The sequence below is a fragment of the Callithrix jacchus genome, chromosome 2 (assembly GCF_049354715.1).
Source record: "Callithrix jacchus isolate 240 chromosome 2, calJac240_pri, whole genome shotgun sequence".
In the NCBI taxonomy this organism is placed as follows: Eukaryota; Metazoa; Chordata; class Mammalia; order Primates; family Cebidae; genus Callithrix; species Callithrix jacchus.
The window spans coordinates 71,365,667-71,390,089 of NC_133503.1; the positions used below are offsets into that span (position 1 = coordinate 71,365,667).

At 41.7% G+C, this 24,423-nt stretch overlaps 1 protein-coding gene across 19 annotated transcripts in view; it reads left to right on the top strand.

The window, feature by feature from the left end:
• The window catches only part of MAPK9 (mitogen-activated protein kinase 9), a 54,760-nt gene extending 31,872 nt beyond the window's left edge, over positions 1-22,888 (top strand). For 5 of the 19 annotated variants that reach the window (XM_002744466.6, XM_054251923.2, XM_054251921.2 and 2 more), the window contains 7 exons: positions 7,826-7,991; positions 9,085-9,156; positions 14,114-14,296; positions 15,460-15,584; positions 16,623-16,686; positions 18,611-18,682; positions 20,047-22,888. In XM_002744466.6, coding sequence (XP_002744512.1) covers positions 7,826-7,991; positions 9,085-9,156; positions 14,114-14,296; positions 15,460-15,584; positions 16,623-16,686; positions 18,611-18,682; positions 20,047-20,189 — 825 coding nt within the window. In that variant the 3' untranslated portion in view covers positions 20,190-22,888. Of the gene's footprint in view, positions 1-3,046; positions 3,237-7,825; positions 7,992-9,084; positions 9,157-9,276; positions 9,343-9,495; positions 11,026-14,113; positions 14,297-15,459; positions 15,585-16,622; positions 16,687-18,610; positions 18,683-20,041 lie in introns of those variants that run through there. The other 14 variants (XM_008989579.5, XM_078364738.1, XM_078364742.1 and 11 more) reach the window with 8 other exon arrangements.
• Positions 22,889-24,423: the final 1,535 nt, after the last annotated feature.

Below are 24,423 nucleotides of genomic sequence, written 5' to 3' on the forward strand. Positions count from 1 at the left end.
ATGGTTTGCCTGACTTTTTCCCCCTTGGGCCCTGAGGTAAGTGAGAAACAATGGTCTCCTGTCACTGGGGACCTTGTGAGAGCTGCAGCTTCAGACTAGTGGGTCCCTGCCGCCTCTGTCAGATGAGGCCAAAAGAAGCATTTGGTATGCCCAGCACAAGGTTTAGAAACCTAAGAAGGCTTCAGAAAATTACCCCATTGCCATCCCTGCCTCCTACTCACCACTTCTCATCCGCCCAGCATCTTGCTGCATCCTCCCTGTCACCTTGTTCCCTCCTGCTTCCCACATCCATGGGTCTGCCAGGCTCTCCCCGAATCTGTGTCCATGTGGGAGCGTGATGCACGCTTACTGTGGGGAAGTTCCAAACATTGCACATGTGTATAAAGAAAAGAAGGAAACCCCCTCTTGCCTCCTGCCCCCGCCATCCCACCCCTGCCCACATCCCAGGAGGGGAGGAGCCCTAAGTTAACTGTTCTGTGTGGACTGCACCCATCGTTTGTCCCATCTGTAGTGCCATGCACAGAGATAGACACACTTTTAATTTTGCTTATTAAAATGGTTTAATGCAAAACATAAATTTTAAGTATTTGAAAGATAAAGTTTTACCCATATCTCACCAAAGAATATACTTTACTTTATATAATTCAAAACACTAAATGAAAGTACCCCAGCCTTCTGTCAGCACCTGGAGATGGCCAGTGAGAGCACGCTGGTGCATGTCTTGCTTCGCTCTGCATGGCACCTCTCTGTTTACTGATGTTAACACGAACATATCTGTACTTATGTCCTTTTGAACTTTTATTCTTCAAAGACAGGATAATCTTGTATATAACTGTAGCTGAATAAGTAGCTTGGTTTGTTTATTTTTATCAAGGATCAAATAGTTCTATAAATATTTATGAAAAACAGATTCTGCCACCTCCTCCCTTGTTTATCTCTCCCGAGAAACAGACTCCTTCAGTTCATTTAGCTGATTATTTTGGGTATCATTTTCATATTGAAATAATATGCTTAGCTCTCTCTTCATTGATCTTTTCTCAGTTTGGGGCATAAGATGCTGATTTAGACTCTTACCAACACAGCCCTCACCCTCAGCCTTCCCCCCTCTCCTCCTGGGCTGGCTGATGTGATGGTGTGTTTGGCTCATTGCATCATCATGATCATGTAACTGCTTTGCACAGCAGACCTTCCCCTTTCAACTTTTGGTCCCTGGAGTTAACAAACACTTATCTTTTATTTGTTTGAGATTTTTGTTTGTTTGTTTTAGAGGGCTAGTGTTCTATGTTCTTGTTGCTAATTGAACCCTAACTCTTCTATCAGGCATCTAAATCTCTCAGTGCATGGAGATGTCTTGGGCATTTCATTAGTTTTGTCTTCTCAGGAACCTTTCCTGCAGCACTGTTCTCTTCTGTACTGGCTGTCCCTGCACCTGCTTGGAGGGGCTGTCCTGGGTCTCCCTTGGTGTTTTTCTGGGGGTTTCCTTTTTCTCCCTCCCATGTTGGATTCCCTACTTGCTATCCTTGTCTCTCAGATTACCCCCTTGTTTTGGTGGGACACATCCTCCAAAAGCTTCCTAAAAATGGCACAGGGGAAGAAATTTTTTGAGGCCTTAAATGTCTGAAACTCTATTCTGCCCTCTCCCATGATGAGTAGTGTGGTTGTGTGTAGAATTCTCAGTTACAGATCAGTTGCGCTCAGAATGGCGGATGCAGTGCCTGGATCTAGTGTGGCTCCAGAGTGCCCTAGTGATATCTGATGACTAACCTTTTTTAAGTGCTCTGGTTTTGGGTTTTGGTTTGGTTTTATCTCTATAAACTTTAAAACTCAGTTATTTATTCCTTGATTCTAAAATGTTTTGATGTATGCCTTGATATGGACATTTTTTCATTAATTTTGCTGGGCACTTGGCTTTCAGCCTGGAAGCATATGTTGTAGTGGTCTGAGAAATTTATACTGTTTCTTTCAGAATGTGCTCTTAACTCTATTCTTTATTCTTTTCCTCTGATGCACGAGTTAACTGGCACTCATTTACTCTTTTTTTGTTTGTTCGTTTTGAGATGGAGTCTTGCTCTTGTTGCCCAGGCTGGAATGCAATGGTGCAATCTGGGCTCATTGCAACTTTCGCCTCCTGGGTTCAAGTGATTCTCCTGCCTCAGCCTCCTGAGTAGCTTGGATTACAGGTGCCCGCCACCACACTCAGCAAATTTTTTGTATTTTTAGTAGTGACGGGGTTTCACTATGTTGGTAAGGCTAGTCATGAACTCCTGACCTCAGGCAATCTACCTGCCTCAGCCTCCCAAAGTGCTGGGATTACAGACGTGAGCCACTGCACCCGGCCTCATTTACTCTTAAAAGTTCCTTTTTACATCATTCTGTTCTTGTTGCGTGGATGTACTATCATCTCTGAGGATAAACTGTTGTCAAAGGGTTTTATTATTCCCTGCATTGTCTTTCGCTACCTAGAGTTTCTTTTTTAGGGTATTAGGTCCCTCCCTGTCACATGCAAGGCTTTCCCCAAATGTCTGGTTGGATCATGTTTAAGATTGAAGCATTCGGCCAGGTGCAGTTGGGGATTCACACTTGTAATCCCAGCAGTTTGGGAGGCCAAGGCAGGTAGATCGCCTGAGGTCAGGAGTTTGAGACCAGCCTGGCCAACATGGTGAAACCCCGTCACTACTAAAAATACAAAAAATTTGCTGGGTGTGGTGGTGGGCACCTGTAATTACACCTACTCGGCAGGAGAATCACTTGAACCCAGGAGGCAGAGGTTGCAGTAAGCCACAATCATGCCATTGCACTCCAGCCTGGGCAACAAGAGTGAGACTTTGGCTCAGAAAAAAGGAAAGATTGACACATTAAAGGCTGACTGGAAGTGCTGAGAGAATGGGTGGATTGTTAAAGAATGGGTATCTCTTGGGCCACAGGCAGCCACAGGTGTTGCTCTGGGCACCATTTAGTTTCTCTGGAAAGGGCCCCTCCAATCCCTTGGTGAAGAGATGTAAGCCTTGCTGATGGGGTACAGGGCCATGGGGTGAGGCTGGGCTTCTCACATGAAAGAGCACAGACTCACTGAGCAGCCCTCTCCTAGACAGGCTTCATCATACCTTCTCTATTGGTACCCACAGGTCTGTGCATGCTGCACCTGTGGCCCTACACCTAGAAGCCGGGCATCAGTTTCTCTGCATAAAGGGCCAGCAGGAGTGAGGAAGGAGTGGAGCCTCACTTCTGAGATGGAGGTGGGGATCTGGGACATCTACCTGCTCCATACCTGGACTTTGAATAAAAAGAAAACTCTTCAGAGTGCTGCTCTTGCCTTGTTCCACCTCCACAGCACCTGTGGTTCAGTAGCTGAGCCTTTCCTGAGTGTCATGGTTAAAATTGCCTTGCTGTGGCCATTTGTGAAGGTTGGCATTCCCTTCACTCTGCCATGGCATTTGATGTAGCCCTGCAGCTTCCCATCCCCATACAGTGGGGGCTTTTTGTGGGCAGTTTCAGTATGCCGTGGTGGGTTAGACAGGCAAAGGACTGGATGGGAGGAGGCCTGTGTGAGAAGGAAGGGGGAGCAGCCAGAGGAGGCAGCGAATGCCAGTCAAACACAGTGCAGTCCTGGCCCCTCAGAGGGCTGGTCCAGACTGAGGTGCAGCTCTGAGGACCTCCAGTGTCACACAGGAACAGGCCTACCTCAGTACCCCTGCCTGCTCAGATCCTGGCTGAGGGCTCTGTGAGAGGTATGCCCTGGCAGGGACAGAGGATGGGTGCCAACACTGCACTGAGCTATCTGTCACTCTCATTCCTGTGGCGGGAGACTAAGAAGCGCGTTTCTCTGGCCCCCACAGTCCACCCTGGCCACCTCAGGTCCACTTCTCTACATAGGTTGAGAACGGCTTTCCTGTGGCGCCCATGGTTCTTTCTTCCTCAGGGGAAATCTGAAAGACAGGTTAGTGGGACACTCTGTAGTCCCTGCCACTGTGGTCTCTCTACTGGCTCTCTCCCTTACGCTTTTCTGTTATTCATACGTTCAGCTCTCACATTAGCAGGGCTCTGGCTTACCTGGTATGTGCCCCAGACCTTCATTCCTAAGCCATCTGCATCTGGTGGCTCTCAGTGGGCCACGGGGTCTCAGGCCACCCAGTGAGCATCTCCCCAATCCTCAGTGTGTGGCTGGAGCGGATGTCCTTGGCAGTTGGAGTAACCCCCACACGAGTTGCTTGGCGAGTAAGAGTCATCACCATGGGAAGACCAAATGGAAACCTGAAACTGCCCCAAAGATAGTAAATCAAAACAAGATCACACCCTGCAGGACTGGAGGTGGGTGGAGGAGATTGGTGCCACCATGGAAGCCTCAGGGGAGTGGAAACAGTGGTCTCTCTTGCATCCCAGTCTGACTCACTAGAAGAAACTTCATGGATTCTGGTGAATGTTTCTAGACAGCCACAGGCTTACTGCACTGGCAGTCCTGGCTGCAGCTGTTGTGTGGGTCGAGGTGCAGTTGCTGGAGCAGATTAAAAAGGCCTCGGGTCCAGCATGTTGATTGGGCAAATGCACCCTCCACACTGATCAGAAGAGAGGCCCAAACTGCACCCATACTCATGCAGGCTGGAAGTGAGGTTCTCTTACAGCTTTGTTCTAAGCCTTTGCTAATATTCCCACCCTTCCATGACACGGCCAGAAGAGACCTGGCCCCACAAACCCTGCAAGTGAAGGAGCCATGGTAGTGCTTGGGGTCTTCAGGTTTCAGTGTCCACTTAGAGCTGTGTCCATTCATCCTCAGAATGTCTGGCTGTTCCCTAGTGGAAGGCTACAGGGACCTGTGGGGAAGGACCAGGGAAGGCCAGACAGTGGATATCTGTCATGACATGCTTCCTCCTAGAATACCTCTCAAGCAATGGGTCTGGATCCCAGAGTCAAAAAGGCAGTGGAGGAGGCCAGCACCTGCTCCACTTGTGCTGTGGGTGCCCTCACTGCTGATAGGGCAGCGTTGGGCTCCAGGCTCTTTGGGAGCCAGCCCCAATGCAGGCATCACTTGGATCTTAGCATTTCTCGTTTTCTTTGTTCTTGGTAATTTTCAAGACTTGAAGGGGCAGAACTATGTTTCCTCTTTTCATCCCGAAATTGAAGTGAGGTGTTGGGAAGCTGCCTCGGGTTGTATTTTGGGGGTGACTGGAGAGGGTCCCAGGGTACGGGGAGAGCTCTAGAAGCCGTGTGACCTCCTTAGCCACCTCCCCACTGGCCACACAGAGCACCCACACAAGCTTGGGATTTTATGATCATGGTCTTCCAGCAGATGGCAGTGAAGTGTGCTTTTCTAACCAGATCGGTATGTGATGTCAGTTTTTTGACAGATGGCAGTGTCTTCAGATGAGTGTATTTTCTGGCACACTAGGGTTCACAGAGCTGGCAGGCATCCTGTGGAGATGGTTCCGCTGGTGCTTCTGTCCTTGGTAGAACTAGGCTGTCCTTGTCATCCTTGCTCCTGCAGCTGTGCTGTTAGTTCTGGGTGAACTGGGCTTCAGGGCCTGCTGGCTGGTGAAGTGTGTGCATTTCACACCTCAGAAATCAGCTTCCTGGAGAGAAAGTACCCACTGCACACTCCCTGTGGCCTGAGAAGGTGCCTCTTTCTGCCTCTCCCACTATTACTGAGGCTGCTTGCTTTCCATGGCTGCCACACGATAGACTAAAAATAGGCGTTCATTTTGGGTTTTTAAAAAAGATTTTTGTGAGATTGGACATTATTTTATCTGTTACTAATTTGTGTTCTAAAATGCTTGTTCTTTTTTTTTTTTTTTTTTTTAATTTTTTATTGGATTATAGGTTTTGGGGTACATGAGCAGAGCATGCAAGACAGTTGCGTAGGTACACACATGGCAGTGTGCTTTCTTTTCTTCTCCCCTTCACCCACATTTGGCTTTTCTCCCCAGGCTATCCCTCCCCACCTCCCCCTCCCACTGGCCCTCCCCTTTTCCCCCCAATAGACCCCAGTGTTTAGTACTCCCCTTTCTGTGTCCATGTGTTCTCATTTTTCATCACCCACCTATGAGTGAGAATATGCGGTGTTTCATTTTCTGTTCTTGTGTCAGTTTGCTGAGGATGATGTTCTCCAGATTCATCCATGTCCCTACAAACGACACAAACTCATCATTTCTGATTGCTGCATAATATTCCATGGTGTATATGTGCCACATTTTTCCAATCCAGTCTATTATCAATGGGCATAAAATGCTTGTTCTTAACTTATTCTTTGATTTTAAAAAAAAGGAAACGAGAAGCAAATTGCTTCATTTGGTCTTAGCTCCAGACCAAGTCCTCACAGCGGAGAGTCCCTGGTTGAACTTGGGCTGCTTCTCCCCTGGCTTTCCTTCCTGTCGAGCAGCAGCCCAGCTTCTTTCTCTCAGGCCTCTCTGGGAACTGGGGGTGTCTGCACAGTACCCTGAGGTGGAATGGAGGGGCTAGGGGCTTCTTTTGGGGGCCAGGTAGAGATTGTCACTGCATTTTTAAACATTATATATTTATAATTTAAATTTTACAGAATCTAGGCAGCCTAGAAATAGAGCATTTAGCAGCATTGAAATGTAATTGTAACTGTTGTAAATATTCAAACGGCTTCCTGCTTGCCCTGAGAACAGTTCCACAGCCTTCACTGAGGCATACCTGAAACCCCCTTGTGGCCCATCAATTGGGATGTCTTAAAGTCAGGTGCTAGGCAGTTTTATGGAACGTGAAACTCCCCATGTAAAGTATCCTTGGGCTTTACCCTGTGTCAGTGGCTTGGCAATTTGACATTGCAGGTACACATTTTATACTCTTGTGAAAAGAATGGATGTGAGTTGTTTACAAGTCGCAGTCTCTAGCGTGAGTTTGCAGGCTGAAGTCCCCAGGCAAAAGTCAAATTCCTGAGTCCTAAGGAAGGAGGCTAGGGTGGTGGATCAGCAGGAAAAACATCCCTTAGTTATAAGGGAAGAGGTTGCCGAAGTTGTGTTAAGGCTTTGCAAGTGGGGTGGAATAGGATGCATGTCTTCATTCAGCGTACCCTATCCAAGTCGTGGGGGTGAGAAGACTTGAGGTGGATGATGATGGAATTGTTCGTCCAAGGAGAGAAAGAGCCATGGGAACATCCCAGGGTTAGAGGATTCTAGGCCTGTGCTGTCCAGAATGGCAGCCACCAACCACAGGAAGCTGTAGAGTACTCAGGATGTGGCCATGCTGCAGTTGTCAAATACATACTGGACTTCAAAGCCTCAGTACCAAAAAGAGAATATAAAATATCTCAAGGTTTTTCTGATGTTGATTACATTTTGAAATTATAATATGGATATATTGGGTTAAATAAAATATATTATTAAAATTAATTTCACCTATTTCTGTTCACACTGTTGAACATGGCTACTAGAAAATGTAAATTATACACATGGTTCACATTATATGGCATTGTCGATTTAACAGCACTACCCTAGACTGACAGTGAGCACGAGGACCTTAGCAGAAGAGAATCAGAGTATTGGGGAACTGAAGTCCAGGTGTGGAGGACGGGACATGTGGATGCTTAGACGGAGGGTAGACTGAGTAGCCTGAGGGCCTGCAAGGCCACAGAAAGGACAAAGGAAGGCCATGAACGTTTTCATTGGGAGTAAGGGGTACCATCTGACCTCTTTAGACTGATTTGTTTTAGTTTCAATTTCAGAGTAAGATTTTTCAAAATTGTTCCCAAATCCCAGAGTTCAGTTTACTCCCTACACTCTCACACTGGCTTCACAGACCCTTACGGATATGTAGCAGTTTATTTAGCATGCTCTGTTCTTTTTACTGATTTAAACTATTTCTTTCCTAGGATTTGAAGCCTAGCAACATTGTTGTGAAATCAGACTGCACCCTGAAGATCCTTGACTTTGGCCTGGCACGCACAGCGTGCACTAACTTTATGATGACTCCTTATGTGGTGACACGGTACTACCGGGCACCTGAAGTCATCCTGGGTATGGGCTACAAAGAGAATGGTGAGTAAAGGCAGGACTGGAAGAGGCTGAGATGTTTAGAAATTGCTCTAGTGGTGGTCCTGAGTTTTTTCTCTTTCCTTTGAACCATATGGTGTAGACCGTGGGAACTGTTACATATAGAATAGCATGATCCAGAGATAATAAATAATTAATTGTGTTTTTCCATTGGTTAAATCATTCCCTTTTAAAATTTTGCTTTTAAAATTAGTATTTTGAACTTTTTATCGACATTTAATCTACCTATAGCCAAGTGTGCAGATCCTGAGTGTGCAGTTGAGCTGATACGAGCACACCTACAGGACCAGCAGCTCTGGCCTCCCCATAGCCCCTCCTCCTCCCAGCCCACGAAGCTGGCCAATCTCCTGATCTCTAGCACCATGAATTGGTTTTTCTTGTTGGTTTTGTGATATAAATGGATTAATACATGTTCTCTTTCATGTAAAATTGGTATCTTTTTACATCAAAATTTAGCTTATTCTAGCAATATCAGAGCTCTTTGAAACTTGGCTTTTAGCAAATTTGATGAAAATAACTAAATCACACTTACTTTTTTTTATTATTATTAACAAATATTTGGTATTTTCTCAACTTATTTTTAAAAAGACTGAAATTTACCCAGGTCATCTGAAACAAGTTTTACTCCAGGTTTATCTTGCTGCATTGTAGCATGTGTTCCCACCCTGAGAGGCACAGCTTCATGTGCTTCCTGTGGAAGGGAGAGAAAACTAGATCCCCTGTTCACTTCTCCCCCCTGCCCACCAGCAGAGCACTTAGAGGGCTCTGCTGTCTGTCTGAGGCCAGGGGGACCAGCATGGCATCACAGATGAGGGCGGGAAGTCTGGGCCCCTATAGCAGGGTCACATTTGCAGTCCTGCAAGCCAGCCACTGTGTGCTGCATATTCCCCCACCGAGTGCTGCTGCCTTTCTGATAGGGCAGTCTAGAAAATGATCTGCTCATTTGGTGTGGTGTCCACAGTACACAAAAGCTCCTGCTGGCAAGCTGGTGACATTTACTGGGTTTGTCTCTGGGAGGGGGTTTGGAGAAAAGAGATGTGGGGCTGTAGCTGGTTTTTAATCCCCTGGTGTTTGGTAGTGGACATCTGGTCTGTCGGGTGCATCATGGCAGAAATGGTCCTCCATAAAGTCCTGTTCCCAGGAAGAGACTGTATCCTTCACAGGGGACCTGGCACTTGGCCATGGAGGCTGGGGGCAGGGTGGGCATATGACCCTGAAAAGCTTTGTGTTCACAGGCACTTCTTGTTTCTGGTTTTTTGTTTGTTTTAAGCTCTAAAGTATTGGACTCTTTGGCACTAAAACCCCAGATTGCTACAAACTGAAGGCTAAAATAGAGGTCAGCAATCATTCATATTGTGTAAAAAGTTCACCCTTAGCTAGCAATTTATTTTTCCATATTTGTGTGTTTAGTGCACTGTTAGAATTCCTTTTCCTCACCTTTGTTTTGCTCATGGCACTTCATAATTTTATCATTTCATTTTATTTTCAGTTGATATCTGGTCAGTGGGTTGCATCATGGGAGAGCTGGTGAAAGGTTGTGTGATATTCCAAGGCACTGACCGTATCCTTCCCCGCGACCTTGGCCCCGCCATGCTTTCCATAATGTCTCAGGCAGCATGACCACCTGCTTACACGAGCACTCACAAGGACAATGTCATAATCCACTCCAGACTGTGTTCTAAGGGGGGCTTTATTATATTTGTTAATTAGTGTCAGACACCAACTGTCAATTTTATACTTTATTTTTAACTTGACTACCTGTAACAATTTTGAGACTTAGAGTTAAGCCAATTATATTCGCTCTTAATTTTATCAAAAATAGCTAGACATATAGAAGAAATTATTTACTCTTTGATAAGTATATTCTGATATTTAAATGAAAATATTGTATTATTTAGTTTATTTCATTAATTTAACTAGGAAAGATGCTAGCTGAATTTAATAGGCCTGTGTGCTTTAATTAAATACTATTTTGTTAGTTATTGCTATGCATTGAAATACTTTTCCCCAAAGTAAGAACTGAAGCACATTACAAAGGACCTAAGTGAAAGATTAAAATGAAAATTTTGTGAGGAACAATATGTTAAACTTTCTTGTTTGTTACTGCACTAACATTTTGTAGAATTTTTTAAAAACAAATCTGTCTGGTGGGTTATTTTGTGACATGCTGGGGAAGTTGAAATAAATGTAAAATGAAAAAGATGAACTCATACTGTAGTCAGCAAGTCATATTAGAGAGACAGCAGAAAGGAGAATAACTACTCTAATCATTAAAATAAGCTTCTTTCCTCATTTTCCATTCTTCCATCCTCAGTATTTTTTACCCTAACATGGTTCTTCACATCTTCCCTTTTTCATTTGTGTTCTAACCACTTAGTTTTTCATTAGTCTTTGACTTTGTTTTCATTATGAAAGCTTAAATTGGTCTCCATCCTTAGGCAGATTGATAGTTGCTTTTAAGGAAATCAAGCTCTGTAGTCAGTGTTTGTATGTATTTTAGGAAAGTAATTTCAGATTTTAATAATTTTATCAGGATGGTCTCCTTATAATATAAATTCTTCACAACACAGACTTGGAATGAAGATGTTTTTATTTCTCTCATTTACCTTCCTTTACATTTTTATCTATCGCAGATTATATGTCAAGTTAAATATAGTATTTTATTTGTTCTAGTAAATTTTCTAGCAGTTTCCTTAGCCTTAACTCAGATTCACTTGTTTCAACCTATAAATAAGGAAGTCTTTATTTTGCAAGTTAACTTAATTAAAAAGGGAAAAGTTGAGGAATCAGGGCTAATCATTTAGAAGTATCTACTTAATGTTCAGTTTGTCTCAATTCTTATTCATTTTGTGCCATTCCTTGTTTTATTAAGAAATGTTTTCTTCAAAAAATACAAAAATGAAAAATGTGAGTACGTTTTGGTGCATTTTAGTAAGTAACTTAAAATTCCTGCTTTACATATTAACATTAATGTCATTAATTAATGGTGTTATAAGGTCACCTAATGTTATTCCCAAAAGTCACACAGAGTTTAAAAAAAATTTGCCAACTCTTTAAAATATTAGATTGAAATTTGGGAGATAGAAAAAAGTTGCAGAAGTCAGACTGAGGGTCTCAGAGATTTGCTTTACATTTGTGAGCTGGGGTAAAAAAGGAATTCCTGTCCCTGCCCTGACCTGTGAGAAAGAGAAAACTTTTGCCAGACCACCTTAGGCCCCAGCTCAGACTCCTCCCCTTGCCAGCCATGCATCCTTGAGAAATTCAGGGCCTCTCTGAGCCTTGGTTTCCCCTTCTGTAAAATGGGAGACCTATGGTCTGCCTGCAGCATCACAAGAGTTAGACAACAAAGTTCACCGGACTTGACAGAATTATCTTTCCCCTTCCCCTGTCCCTCTCATCTGTCCCATCCCTCTCATCTATAGGATGCTGGATTGGGGACCTCTCAGGGCATCTGTGGGTCTTCTCTCACAACTGGTTTAGTTTCTAGTCCTTTATCATTAACCCAGCAGATATTTCTCTTTCCTGCCCATTTCTGGGTGACTAATCTGACTTAGGTGCAAAGAGGCTCCCCCTAGCTGCTGAATTAAGGGTGGTTCATCAAGGCAGGGCAGAGCAAGAGACCAGAGCAGAGGCTGCCATCATTCAGAGGAGAGGCGGAGGCCCCCAGCAGGCTGGTAGGGGTGTGCTCAGGGAGATAGGTTTGTACTCTGCATCTGCTTTGAAGCTGGACCCTTCAAGGAGCCTTGCTAGGGTTTGGAGATGTCTGTTAGACAGTGGAATTCAGGAGCCAGGTCTGGGATAGAGAGATCGAAGTGATTGTCATCCATCTGTCAGTAACCTTAAAGCCTCAGGACTGGTAGCGAGCGCTTGCAGGAGAGGAAGAGACAAGGACCCAGGACTTAGCCTTCTTGAGGTTGAAGGAGAAAAGGAATAGGAAAGGAAATGGAGAAGGCACTCCAGTGACCCCTCCTCCTAGAGACTGTGACTGAGGGAGGCTCATTCACATGAGTTGAGGACAGAGGATTGGCTGCTGGGCCTCGTGATGGCTGCTGGCAGCCATGATGGGCAAAGCATTTATGGAGTAGAGGGAAGAAAGCCTGGTGGGAATATGTTTGAAGAAAATGAGAAGCTGGGAATTACAGACACAGTATAGGCAGGTCTTTATGGAAGTTTTGCTGCAAATAGGAATACGAAATGGAGTGATAGCTAGATTCTTCAAAAAAATACAAAAATGAAAAATGTGAGTACATTTTGGTGCATTTTAGTAAGTAACTTAAAATTCCTGCTTTACATATTAACATTAATGTCATTAATTAATGGTGTTATAAGGTCACCTAATGTTATTCCCAAAAGTCATACAGAGTTTAACAAAAATTTGCCAATTCTTTAAAATATTAGATTGAAATTTGGGAGATAGAAAAAAGTTGCAGAAGTCAGACTGCAGTGGGGCCAAAAGAAAGCAGCTGTTGTGTTTACATAGGAGAAAACACCATCATTTATGAATGGTGATGGAATGTACTGGTAAAGTGCAAAATGTTGATGATGTCAGAGAAGGAAGAGTTGAGGAAGTTCATCTTTGGGTAAGCATGAGGGTTAGGGTCTAGAGCTGGGCAGGCTTGGTGTAGTGGGGATCAGAGATGGTTGCTATGTTGCAAATGGCACACAGATGCTGGGTGGGTGCATCCTGGGGAGTCTGTGGGAATGAGTATGCGGAAGAGGTATCAAAAGTATAAGGCAGGCTGGGTGCGGTGGCTCACGCCTATAATCCCAGCACTTTGGGTGGCCAAGGTGGGCGAATCATTTGAAGGCAGGAGTTAGAGACCAGCCTGGCCAACATGGTGAAACCTTGTCTCTACTAAAAATACAAAAATTAGCTGGACGTGGTGGCAGGTGCCTATAGTCCCAGCTAATGGGAGGCCGAGGCACAATAATCACTTGAGCCCGGGAAGCAGAGGTTGCAGTGAGCCAAGATCCCACCACTGCACTCCAGCCTGGGCGACAGAATGAGACTCTTCCATGTATATGGAAGAAGGGAAAAGTATGAGACAGTTTTCACATTTTGGTTAAATAGGTAAATAAAATGTGGGCATAATTCTGATTTGACAGTATGTATGAAATAGGAGTAAGGAGAATTCACTAGTGAATTGAATACCCAAGCAGGTCTTTGGAAGCATAACATTTTGGAAGAACTGAGTTCATGTACCTGTTCACTAGGTTATTTCATGGTGATGTAAGTTCATTTTTCTAAGACATGCCTCAGTGACCACTTTTTTAAGCTGCTGTTTATGCTATTTTTTTTTTTCTGTCTTGCATTCTCTTCTGTAGTTGAGTACAGTTTCAGTATCACTTTCCCACATGCAATCCCAATTATCCCAAGCCTAACAAATACCCTGGGAATAGGCAAAGCTGGTATTGTCTGCAGAAGAAAATGGTCCCCCAAAGAAGCTTGACTTCTCCTGACGCCTATGAGTGTTTAGTGCAGAGTTGAGTCCGAAACCCAGGTCATGCACTTTGAAAGAAAATAAAATTCATTACCTAGGTATTGCAGCCAGGTCTGGGATGGTTGAGAAGAGTCAATTCCAAATAAAACAACAGCATTTGAAAGCTGTCACTAGATTCAGTCTAAGCATAGTTGGTTGGTTCCCCAGCTGTAAACTGAGATCAGATAGGTTTCTCCACAGGTTCCTCGAGATCCTCTGTTCTTTAGAGGGCTATGAAGGAATCTAAGGTAGCATTGGTATGAAAACTGATTTTAATTTGCTTATGTAATGTTTATCTAATTTCATGTTTGATCATTTTTGCCATAGGTATTTTTAGTTATAAGATAAACTTTATTTTGAACTAGAGTGGGAAGGTGCATAGACTTCATTATGTTGACTTAATAAACTGTGATCACAGTTTACAAAGATACAGAGTGTAAGAGTTTTAAAAAATAGTGTAATTTGGAAACCCAAATCTTATTTGAATATTATTTCAAAATTCTTCTGCTTATCCCAGTGGGGTGGCCTAGTTGGTAGGTATAAATATCACTTTTCTTCAAATGATGCTGCTGCATGTACTATGAATACAAGGCATTTCAGTTGTATTTTCCTCAAGAGACTCTTTAGATATCGATCAGTGGAATAAAGTTATTGAGCAACTTGGAACACCATCAGCAGAGTTCATGAAGAAACTTCAGCCAACTGTGAGAAATTATGTAGAAAACAGACCAAAGTATCCTGGAATCAAATTCGAAGAACTCTTTCCAGATTGGATATTCCCATCAGAATCTGAACGAGACAAAATAAAAAGTAAAATATCCTTTTTTTCTTATGCTTGTTTTTGTTATTCAGGTTGATATTTGCACTCTTTCATGTTTATATTCTAAAAACCTGTGAGCTTTGGGAGAGAAAGTCATTTTAGGCCAGACGTCTGAGGTGTGAAGGTACTGAGGACAGAAAGCTTAAAGGTCTAGAAGCTTTATACTCTATAAGATGGCTTAATTGAAGCCTTTGGCCAAAATAAAAATAAGCAAATCAGTCTGAAATAATCTTACGTTACAGTTACAGCAACAGGAATTCAAAAAGTTTTCAGATTAAAAAGAAAACTTGACTGCAGATTCTAGAGTCAGAAGCCATGTGATAGTCATTTGATAAAAAAGGTTCTCTCCCTTTTCTCCTGCACCCTTTACTACAATGTGGTTTCTTAAGGAAAAAGAAGTGATTTTATTCTATCTACATTAAGGTAAACTATGCCTTAATCAGAAAAGCCCCAGTCTTTCCTTTGCTTATTCAGGTTGTGAACTTTAATTGCCAAAATCTAGGTGAGACTTATATTTAACTAAGTTATTTAACTTGGTTTTTTTCATAAATACCAATCTGTGGATTTAAAAAAAAAAAAAAAAAAAAGAAGTGTGTTGCCAATACTGTATACAGCTAGGCCAGCCAGAAGCATCTGTGAGTGTTTTATACTGTGGGAATGTGAGATTGTTGTGTAGTTTAAAAGTCTGTTCTAATTTCATTTTGATGTGACATAGAGAAAAATACTCCCCCTTGCCTCATGCCTGCACTGTGGGCAGTGCCACCCTCAGTTCAGCAATTGCCACTTTCTTTGCTGTGGTTTCCCAGCCTTGGGCCCTGCCCAGATATTGGTCTGAGGCTGCCTGGTGCTCTTCCCCATTACCCAGGTTTCCCTTCCCCTCGCAGATCCAGAGGTGTAAAACTACATTTGGAAACCTGGCTTGTCATGAAAGTGGCCACTTGACTTTTTCTTAAAAATGTTTGGGTTCGATTCATCTTGAACCTATCAAACATTTCTCAAAATTAATATATCTTTGTTCTATATGTGCTGTCATACTTAGTTCTTTATTGTATGATTCATTTTTTCATATTTTATACTTAGTTCTTTATTGTATGATTCTTTTTTTCATATTAACAGCATTAATTTATTAATCTAATATTTGTTTTCACCCCAGCAAGTCAAGCCAGAGATCTCTTATCAAAAATGTTAGTGATTGATCCTGACAAGCGAATCTCTGTAGACGAAGCTCTGCGTCACCCATACATCACTGTTTGGTATGATCCTGCTGAAGCAGAAGCAGTGAGTATCTGTTTTGAAAAGGTTTATATGTAGAGGCCAGGCTTGTATTTCCTTGGCTCTTTTCTGTTCATCCAGAGCGACTATATACAGGTAGCAGGTTCTCCATATGGGGGCTCCCAGTTACAAAAAGGCCAAGTGTTGTCTGAGACCTGGGTCGCTTGTTCTTTTGCTGCTGGAGCTCCAGCTCAGAGTACCTCGGGAATGAACTTACACTTTGGTGATACCATTATTTCCATTTTGCAAATGCTGCTTTGTGCTCGTAGTTTATTAAGGATCTGTTCTATGCCATGGGCTTTGGTTGCATCCTCTTATTTAGGCCACTCAACCAGAGAGGCTGAACAACTTGCTGAAAAATCACACGTCTGTTTATCCTTCCCTAAAGGCATCATGCCTCCTGGTTCCCCTTCTGGAGTAGCTCCACTCTGAGTTTGGTGCTCGTGTGCTTGTTTCCGTATCAGCACCGGTGTGAGTGAGCTTTAGCTGTGAGAGAAATCACTGCATAGTAGCAGGCTTCCTTCAGGCCATTAGTGAAATACATGTTTATGTCATGACCAGTGATCTTACCATCACTTTAAACATTGTTTTATAGAGAAATAATCCAATTTATAAGCAGACTTTTGTAACAGTCCATTTATGAGTTGGACATTGAGTTTGGGAGTTCTCCCATGAAGAAAATGTAAAACTTGTTCTAAGAAACAACAGGATATTCCATAGCTGCCAGCCCAGTGCCTTGTCCATCATGGGTCTCTAGGAAACAGCCTGTGCTGTTTCTAATGACATCTGGGCAGATGTCTGTGTTTTGAGGTCAGGTGATTATTAAGAGGAACATAGTAACTCTTTTTTGGTTAAGTTTATCGTAACTATTTTGATTCTAAAAGCTGATATCACATGACAGAAATCTTTATTAAACCATGTGTTGAATTACATTAAATTCATATCATAAATAGACTAGAAGTCTTCCAAGTGATTCTACCTTTTTTAATGCCTCATTGTTTTTTGAGGCATTACTGTTGACTTTGCATATGATTTAATTTTTAGCCACCACCTCAAATTTATGATGCCCAGCTGGAAGAAAGAGAACATGCAATTGAAGAATGGAAAGGTAAAGACAGAGCTTGTTTTGTTCTTCCTTGTGACATTTCTTCCAATCCTATAAAGCAGAAACTTTACATTTTGTAACATTTCTCTTCAGGAAGGGGGAAAAAAAAAAACACCCTGCAGTCCACTTAGCCTCTTTCTTCCAGTTTCCAGTAGAAAAAGAACTTGAAGAGAACAGAATTAAGAGAGGCACATGTATGAATTTCTTATCATATGTTTCAAGAGGAAAAAATATTTTTTTCATGGTTTTTCACATATTAGTTTGTAAATGGAGCTTGGTAATTGTATCACACATATATTGATAACATGTTGCAAATTGTCAGGTGAGACCAATTCATTGGCTGCATGTTACCTATAGAATTCCCAGTATATGCAGAAATGGGGAGCCAGGGCTGGGGGTCATGTGAACTTCTGCTTGTTCTTTTAAGCCATGTAGTTGTATATATGTTTTAAAATCCAGTTTGGGGGAAATTGCAGATTGAAAATGTACAGGTAGGTATTATTACCACTGTAATATTAACCAAACAACCCACAACAAACTATACATGTAATGAAGAGGTTGAACTAACAATTTTTCATTAAAAAGCAGGATCAGTAGTAACTGAGAACCACAGTTAGAGTGAGTCAACACTGATGATGGGTCCTGACCCAGGGCCGTCCTGGGATGTGGGAGTGCCAGTTACCTGTGTGCCCATGCTTAGCAAGACATACACACAGCATGCTCATTGGTCTCAGTAAATGCTTGCAATGTGCTGATGTTAGTTCATGAATGCTGAAATTTTAGGAATCCCTAATAACTTACTTAGTAGGTAATTAGTTTTTCTTACAAATGAAATTTGAGGAAAACTGAAGTTGAAACTAAGAAAAGACTTAGAACATGTGGATTCATTTTCAGCCAGTGTGGGGGGCTCCTAGCCCACATGTGGCTGCTGATTACCTCTGGAGAACCCTGAGTAACCAGAGACAAACATGGGTGTGAGAATGTCCAATCCCTTATAGTGTTCTGTGGGAGCCACTCCACTTCATAAAACCCTGTTATGGATCCAGAACCTCCCTCCATGTTTTGCTACCTTACTAGTCATTGAAAAAATGTAATGTAGTCGGAGCACAGTGGCTCACGCCTGTAATCCCAGCACTTTGGTAGGCCAATGCAGATAACTTGAGGCCAGGAATTCAAGACAAGCCTGGCCAACATGGCAAAACCCCATCTTTGCAAAAACTACAAAAATTAGCCAGGCATGATGGTGCACACCTGTAATCCCAGCTACTTGAATGACTGAAGCATGAGAATCATTTGAATCTAAGAGGTAGAGGTTGCAGTGAGCCAAGACCGTGCCACTTCACTCCAGCCTAGATGACTACATGAGACTCTGTCTCAAAAAAAAAAAAAAAAAAAAGAAAAGAAAACATACAATGTATCAAACATGAATATAATATAGGATGGGCCACAGCAACTCACGCCTGTAATCCCAGCACTTTGGGAGGCTGAGGCAGGCGGATCACGAGGTTAGGAGTTCAAGACCAGCCTGACCAACATGGTGAACCCCCGTCTCTACTAAAAATACAAAAATTAGCTGGGCATAGTGACACTTGCCTGTATTCCCAGCTACTCGGGAGGCTGAGGGAGGCTGAGGCAGGAGAATTACTTGAACCCGGGAGCTGGAAGTTACAGTGAGCTGAGATCATGCCACTGCACTCCAGCCTGGGCGACAGAGCAAGTCTCCATCTCAAAAAAAAAAAAAAAAAACTTTTTAGTGAATATTTTGGTCCAGGTAGACTATATTACTGAATTGACTCTGTCTTACAATTAAAAATAACATATCATGGTGCCCTTGGAGTGGTTCCAGTTGATTTGGAAGCAGAGTTTAGAGATGCAATGAAACTGTTTAGAAACTGAGTAAGCATTTTAACTTGTATTTTTATTAAAGAGCTAATTTACAAAGAAGTCATGGATTGGGAAGAAAGAAGCAAGAATGGTGTTGTAAAAGATCAGACTTCAGGTTAGTGATTGCTTTAATAGTTTGATTGTATGATATTTTTCTTTCTCAGTTCAACTTTTATAAATGGCAGCAACATGTGAAATGCCAGCCTGGCTAGCATCAGATTTAAAAACCACTTATGAATAGCTACCCTTTTTGGCTTGTTGTGGTGGTGGTGGTGGTGGTGGATGACGTTTTACTGATAATGTCAGGCACTGAACTTTGTTATAAACATTCCTCTTTCATCTTTGCAATAACTGCGGTCAGCTTCATTTACAGATGAAGAAATTGAAAGAAAAGCTTTTTCAGTGTTGATAACCCTCTGTGTACTGGTCCCACCCAAAATGCCAATCTAGATAAAATGGAATATGATTTTCTTTTGAGAAAATTGTTCATATCATTCTCCCATTTTTCTGCTTCATCTACTGATATACAGTTGTAGAATCCTAATGCCTGGGTAGTTGTATGATAATGAGAGACTCTGATATTAGTGGTATTCACTTACGTCTGCAGGGTTCTACCTGTTTACTAAATGAAACGCTCAAGTTATATTTATTGTCTCACTCCCACTCCCACTGGAAAGCATGCACACACAGGTGTGAAGATGTGCAGAGAGCACAGCTTACTTTGTATTCTTGAATGTTATTATATTCAGCATGATGTATGTGTCAAGCATCTAGAGATTACATAACTTCAGTAAGAACTTAAGTGCTTGTTAATTAAGCACAAATTTAAGACTGTAGACGTCGATCTCAGAGAGTCTGCATGTTGTATTTTTATTCAAAACAGACTAAAACATTGATAGTAGGAAGTAGGATAGTTTCATTTGCTTTAAAATATTAAAATATCAGTTTTCTGGAGTTATAAAACAATAAAAAATATGAAGCCACTAATTTTTTTCCTTTTTCAAGTATGCAGTCTGTTTATTGCAAAAGATTTCTTTGAATATTGGTGCTTTTTTTTCTGTAGATTTAGTGTTTATGTTATAAATTCAAGTATCTAGTGACACTTGAATCCTATTCAGGCTTAAGCCTTTTGTGATACTGCATTTTCAGATAAATATAGCTGTTTCCTTTTGATGTCTACTTGAAAGAAGCAGGCATTTTTTTAAGTAGGTAACATGATTATACATGAACACATGTTTAGCCACCGAGAAGAAAACAAGAATCTTGCAAGGAAAGACATAGAAATATGGGATTCTGGGCCCAAAGAAAGACTCAAGGAAAAGCTTATAAAGTCCAGCCAAGTAACCTCTTGTTTATACTCATAGTTAGGATTGGGAAACTGCAAAAGGACAGAGCCAAGAAATGGCCTGAAGTCTCGTTGCCTGGATTTGCAGCAATGTCGTGCCTCAGATTTTATTATATTTGGTTTTCTTAGCACAGATGCAGCAGTAAGTAGCAACGCCACTCCTTCTCAGTCTTCATCTATCAATGACATTTCATCCATGTCCACTGAGCAGACACTGGCCTCAGACACAGACAGCAGTCTCGATGCCTCGACGGGACCCCTTGAAGGTTGTCGATGATAAGTTAGAAATAGTAAACCTGTCATCACTGAAGGAACTCTCACCTCCATGGGCCTGAAATGCTTGGGAGTTGATGGAACCAAACAGAAAAACTCCATGTTCTGCATGTAAGAAACACAATGCCTTGCCCTACTCAGATCTAATAGGATTGCCTGCTTAGATTATAAAATGAGGCAGAATATGTCTGAAGAAAAAAAGTGCAAGCCACATTTCTAGAGATTTTGTTCAAGATCATTTCAGGTGAGCAGTTAGAATAGGTGAATTTGTTTAGAGTTGTATGGTAATAGTAGTGACAGTTTCTCATCATCTGTAACTGTTGAGATATATGTGCATGTTACCACAAATGCTTGCTTGGACTTGCCCATCTAGCACTTTGGAAATCAGTATTTAAATGCCAAATAATTTTCCAGGTAGTGCTGCTTCTGAAGTTATCTCTTAATCCTCTTAAGTAATTTGGTGTCTGTCCAGAAAAAGTTGATTTATGTTTATTAATCGTCCATCATGATGTTATTATATCTTACTCCCTTTTATGTTATGATTTATTCTCTTTTGTATTTCAGAAGACATATAATTAAATCTATTTAATAAATAAAATATATAGCTTTTCCTATATTTGTGATGTTTGGGCTGAGAATTATCACAGCTAAAACCAAGACACTTATGTGGACACCTTGTTTTCTCTAAATTGTCTTGTCTGGGATGGTTGTATATTCAGCTTTACTGCATGATAAAATTTTAAGTTTTGCTTAGTGCTGCTTGAAATCCTAGCTACCTTATCTCTTTTCCTCTTAGTCTTTTAGACTTAATATGAATTTAAAATGCTACCTAGAACTTCACCTTCTGTATTAGGCACATAATTCTCCATCTCAGTAATATGATGGCAGATAGATTTCTGCATTCATGGCCTAACGTTGAAGTAGAATTTTACAAAATGGTCACTAGAGATCACTGCAGTCATATCCTAAGTGCTTCCTTCGCCTTTACTTACCTTTCCTCATTCAGTTTCCCTCTGCCAATACCACGTTCTTGATTTTCTTTCTTCATTGGAAGAAGCAGATAAATTCCTCTTTGGTCTGTTTTCAGATGCCAGGCAGATTCAGACGCCTATTTGCTATAGTTGTTTTCCATTGTTTGGGGGCATTCCTTTTCCTAAGGGAAATCCATGAATGTTCTGGGAAACTCTTCAGAGGATATGAAGGAAATACCGCAAAGAGTAATGATTAATTATTGAATATTTTGTGACTTAAAACTGCTCACCTGAAATTGATACTTTACGATATGTAAATTATTCAAAATGCATTAAGATACTGAGTATGTAAGTGTCACTGCAGAAATGGAGCTATGATGATCACGTTTTGCCTACCTGTGCCCATGTTTTTTCCCTTGAGCTTATTTTGTTGCTGATTCATATCTTGTGTTCAATTATTTTGAAAGCTTTTTGGTCAACATTCTATAGAATGTGTCTGAGGAGGAACTGTGATAAGGAAGTTTATTCTAAATAGTATCTAAAATATATGGTTCTCTCTGCACCAGTTATGTCTTATTGTTTGGTCATATCACTGGAAACTGGAACCCCTGATTAGCAAAATTAATATGAAATAAGAAATAGTTCTTTTATATTGTATCATTTAGACACTTTCAAATACAAACCGGTAATAATAACTTGGATTGAGATGGAAACACATATTACATGGCTATCTATCTATCTATATAAACATCTTAAAATGGCCTTCTCTCTAATACACATTTTTTAAAAAGACTTTACTAAATCTATCTTTAAAAGGAAAAACAAAGGAAAGGGAGAGATTTGAAAATGCAGGAGCTGCCCTGCACTGGGGGACGAAGCACCTGCAGACTAGCTTTCTACTCACTCGCTCCTCTGGGCATTCATCAAGCCACTTGCCACGGATGGAGCCTGTGACAGTGTGGACAGGGTTTCCTGGAAAAGCCCTCTTCCACCAGGTAGAGGTGAGTGTACCCAGGACAGGCCACAAGCTCCATAGAAATACCTCACCCCAGCTTCATGGTTCTCCCTGCTGAGCCTAGATTTGCCAGGGTCCTAATGCCATGCAAATGGTTTCAAGCTGATCTCTATGGATAAATGCTGATGTTGGTTAAAGAACTGAAAAATGTGCTCAAGTTTTCATCTTTTCTATTTTATTTTTGTAATTTATATTGTACACAACCCAGGAAGTAACTATTTTGGACATGTATTTTTATAAACCAGGTAATTTATTATTATCCTGGAATTTAGACTAGGTTTGTTTCATTTGTTGCCTTAGTTTTCAGTCAAAAAGGAAGTGACTGTCTCCCCTATGTCCGGGTCTTAATTTCAAGTGCAAAGTCCAGAGAGCAGACAGAGTTACATCTGAGCAGGACAGCAGTCTAGAAACACTGGCTGTGCACACTGTATCAGCCATGGGTCTGGAGATGGAAACGGGGCTCTGCTTTTGTCTTTGGAATGTGAAACACAGAGTCCTAGTATTGAGAGATGAAAGCCCTCTTGCAGGGCCCCTTGCCCATACGGAGTCCGTGTCTGAAACACTGAGTGGGTGCTGCTTCAACCTGCATTTAATGCTGTGTAAGTCACGATAACGACGTACAAGTCTGTCTGGTTGATTTCTAATGTAACTTCTCCGGTATTTCCTACTGGTAATAAATACAAGTGTGACCTTTCAGGTTGCATATTTCAAAAGTAACATTGCCTAATGTTTTATAATAAAATATATTATGTGTGTTTTGGTTGGTAAAAATAATACAGACTACATTTTTAAAAGATAACATATAGCATGTTCAATTTTTGTGTGTTTTTTAAAGGACAGTTATATATTTCTACATCACCATCTCTGATGACAGACTTAACATGAACACGGATAGATGTTAAAGTGTAATGCTTTTAATCAACATTGGCAAGAGATTTCACACTGAAAGGCAGAAACATGTGTTTGTTTTCTTATTGAAAATATTCTGCAGATTCCTAACTCTGTGTTTTCAAAAGTAATGGCAGTAAGTTTTGACTTCACCAATATGCAAGTACAATTCAGGGTACTGGTGTAATTGTTGGCTCATGAGGTGTGGCCAAGAGAATTCGCCAGTCAGCCTTGTTATGTTACTTAACGTTATTCATGGTGCTTGTGGCTTTGTGCATGGGGTGAGCCAAGTTCATCTGACATCTGTTTTTGAAGCACTTTAGGCTGTTCAGTACTTAAGACCACAGGAGTAGAAGGACCCTCGGTGGCTCACTTTCTTTTCTCTGCCTGAAAGGACTAGAATCATTCCAGAGAGATGAGTATCAGTTGTGTTTTTCAAGGTCTCTAGAGAAGGAAGATGTTTCTTGAGATACTGGGGTCTGGGTCTGAGTTCCATTTCTCTCTCCTGTCTGCTCTTTCCTCTCTCACTGTAGGCAGGACTGAAATGCTTTTTATTTGTTGACTAAAGTAATACACATAGGTGGGGTGGGCGTTTTCAGGGAGAGTGCCCATATTTCAAAATAAGTTTATAATTAGCTACTTGGCATTATCTTGAAAATTCTGTGGCTACTTATCTGAATTTAGCATAAGGTGATTATCTTTGACAATAAGGCAGTACTTCAATATTGTTTTATTAAGGAAAGTTGGTAACTAGATCAGTAATAACAGTGACAGAGTGGTCAGTCACATCTCCTTGCAGCTGAATGTGACCGAGATGTAAGAGGGATGTATGTGTGTCTCAGTCCTTTGGGAGCTGCTTATAGGCTAAGTTTTCAAGGCCTGGAGACTGCATGCTCCTCCGAAGTTAGAATGACCAAGGCTGTGGGTTCCCAAGGGTCACTGTGAACAAGAGTGTTTGCTTCTTCCATTCTCTTTCATGGTGTTTTAGAGTTGGAAGGGAAATCCAGAATCATTTTGTCTAACCCCTCACCCTACAACAGTGAGGAGGCCTGAGCCCCAGAAAAGAGGGGTGCCTGGGCACCTCATAGCACCAAGAAGGAGTGGTAGATCTGCCCCTACCCCATTCATAGCAGGTCCTTGTAAATCTCACTCTTCTGTCTTTCTCAGTCATAAACACTTTTGAGAATCCGCTGACATCTGGACTTTCTCCTGAGAAAAACACCATAAACACAAAATTTTTGCCAAGGTTTCAGAGGAGCCCAGGACCCCAGCAGATACCATGTAAAGAGCCTCTTTCTTTTCCCCCTCCTGCTTCCCCTTCCCCTCCCCCTCCCCTTCTCACTCCCACTCCTCTCCTCTCCTCT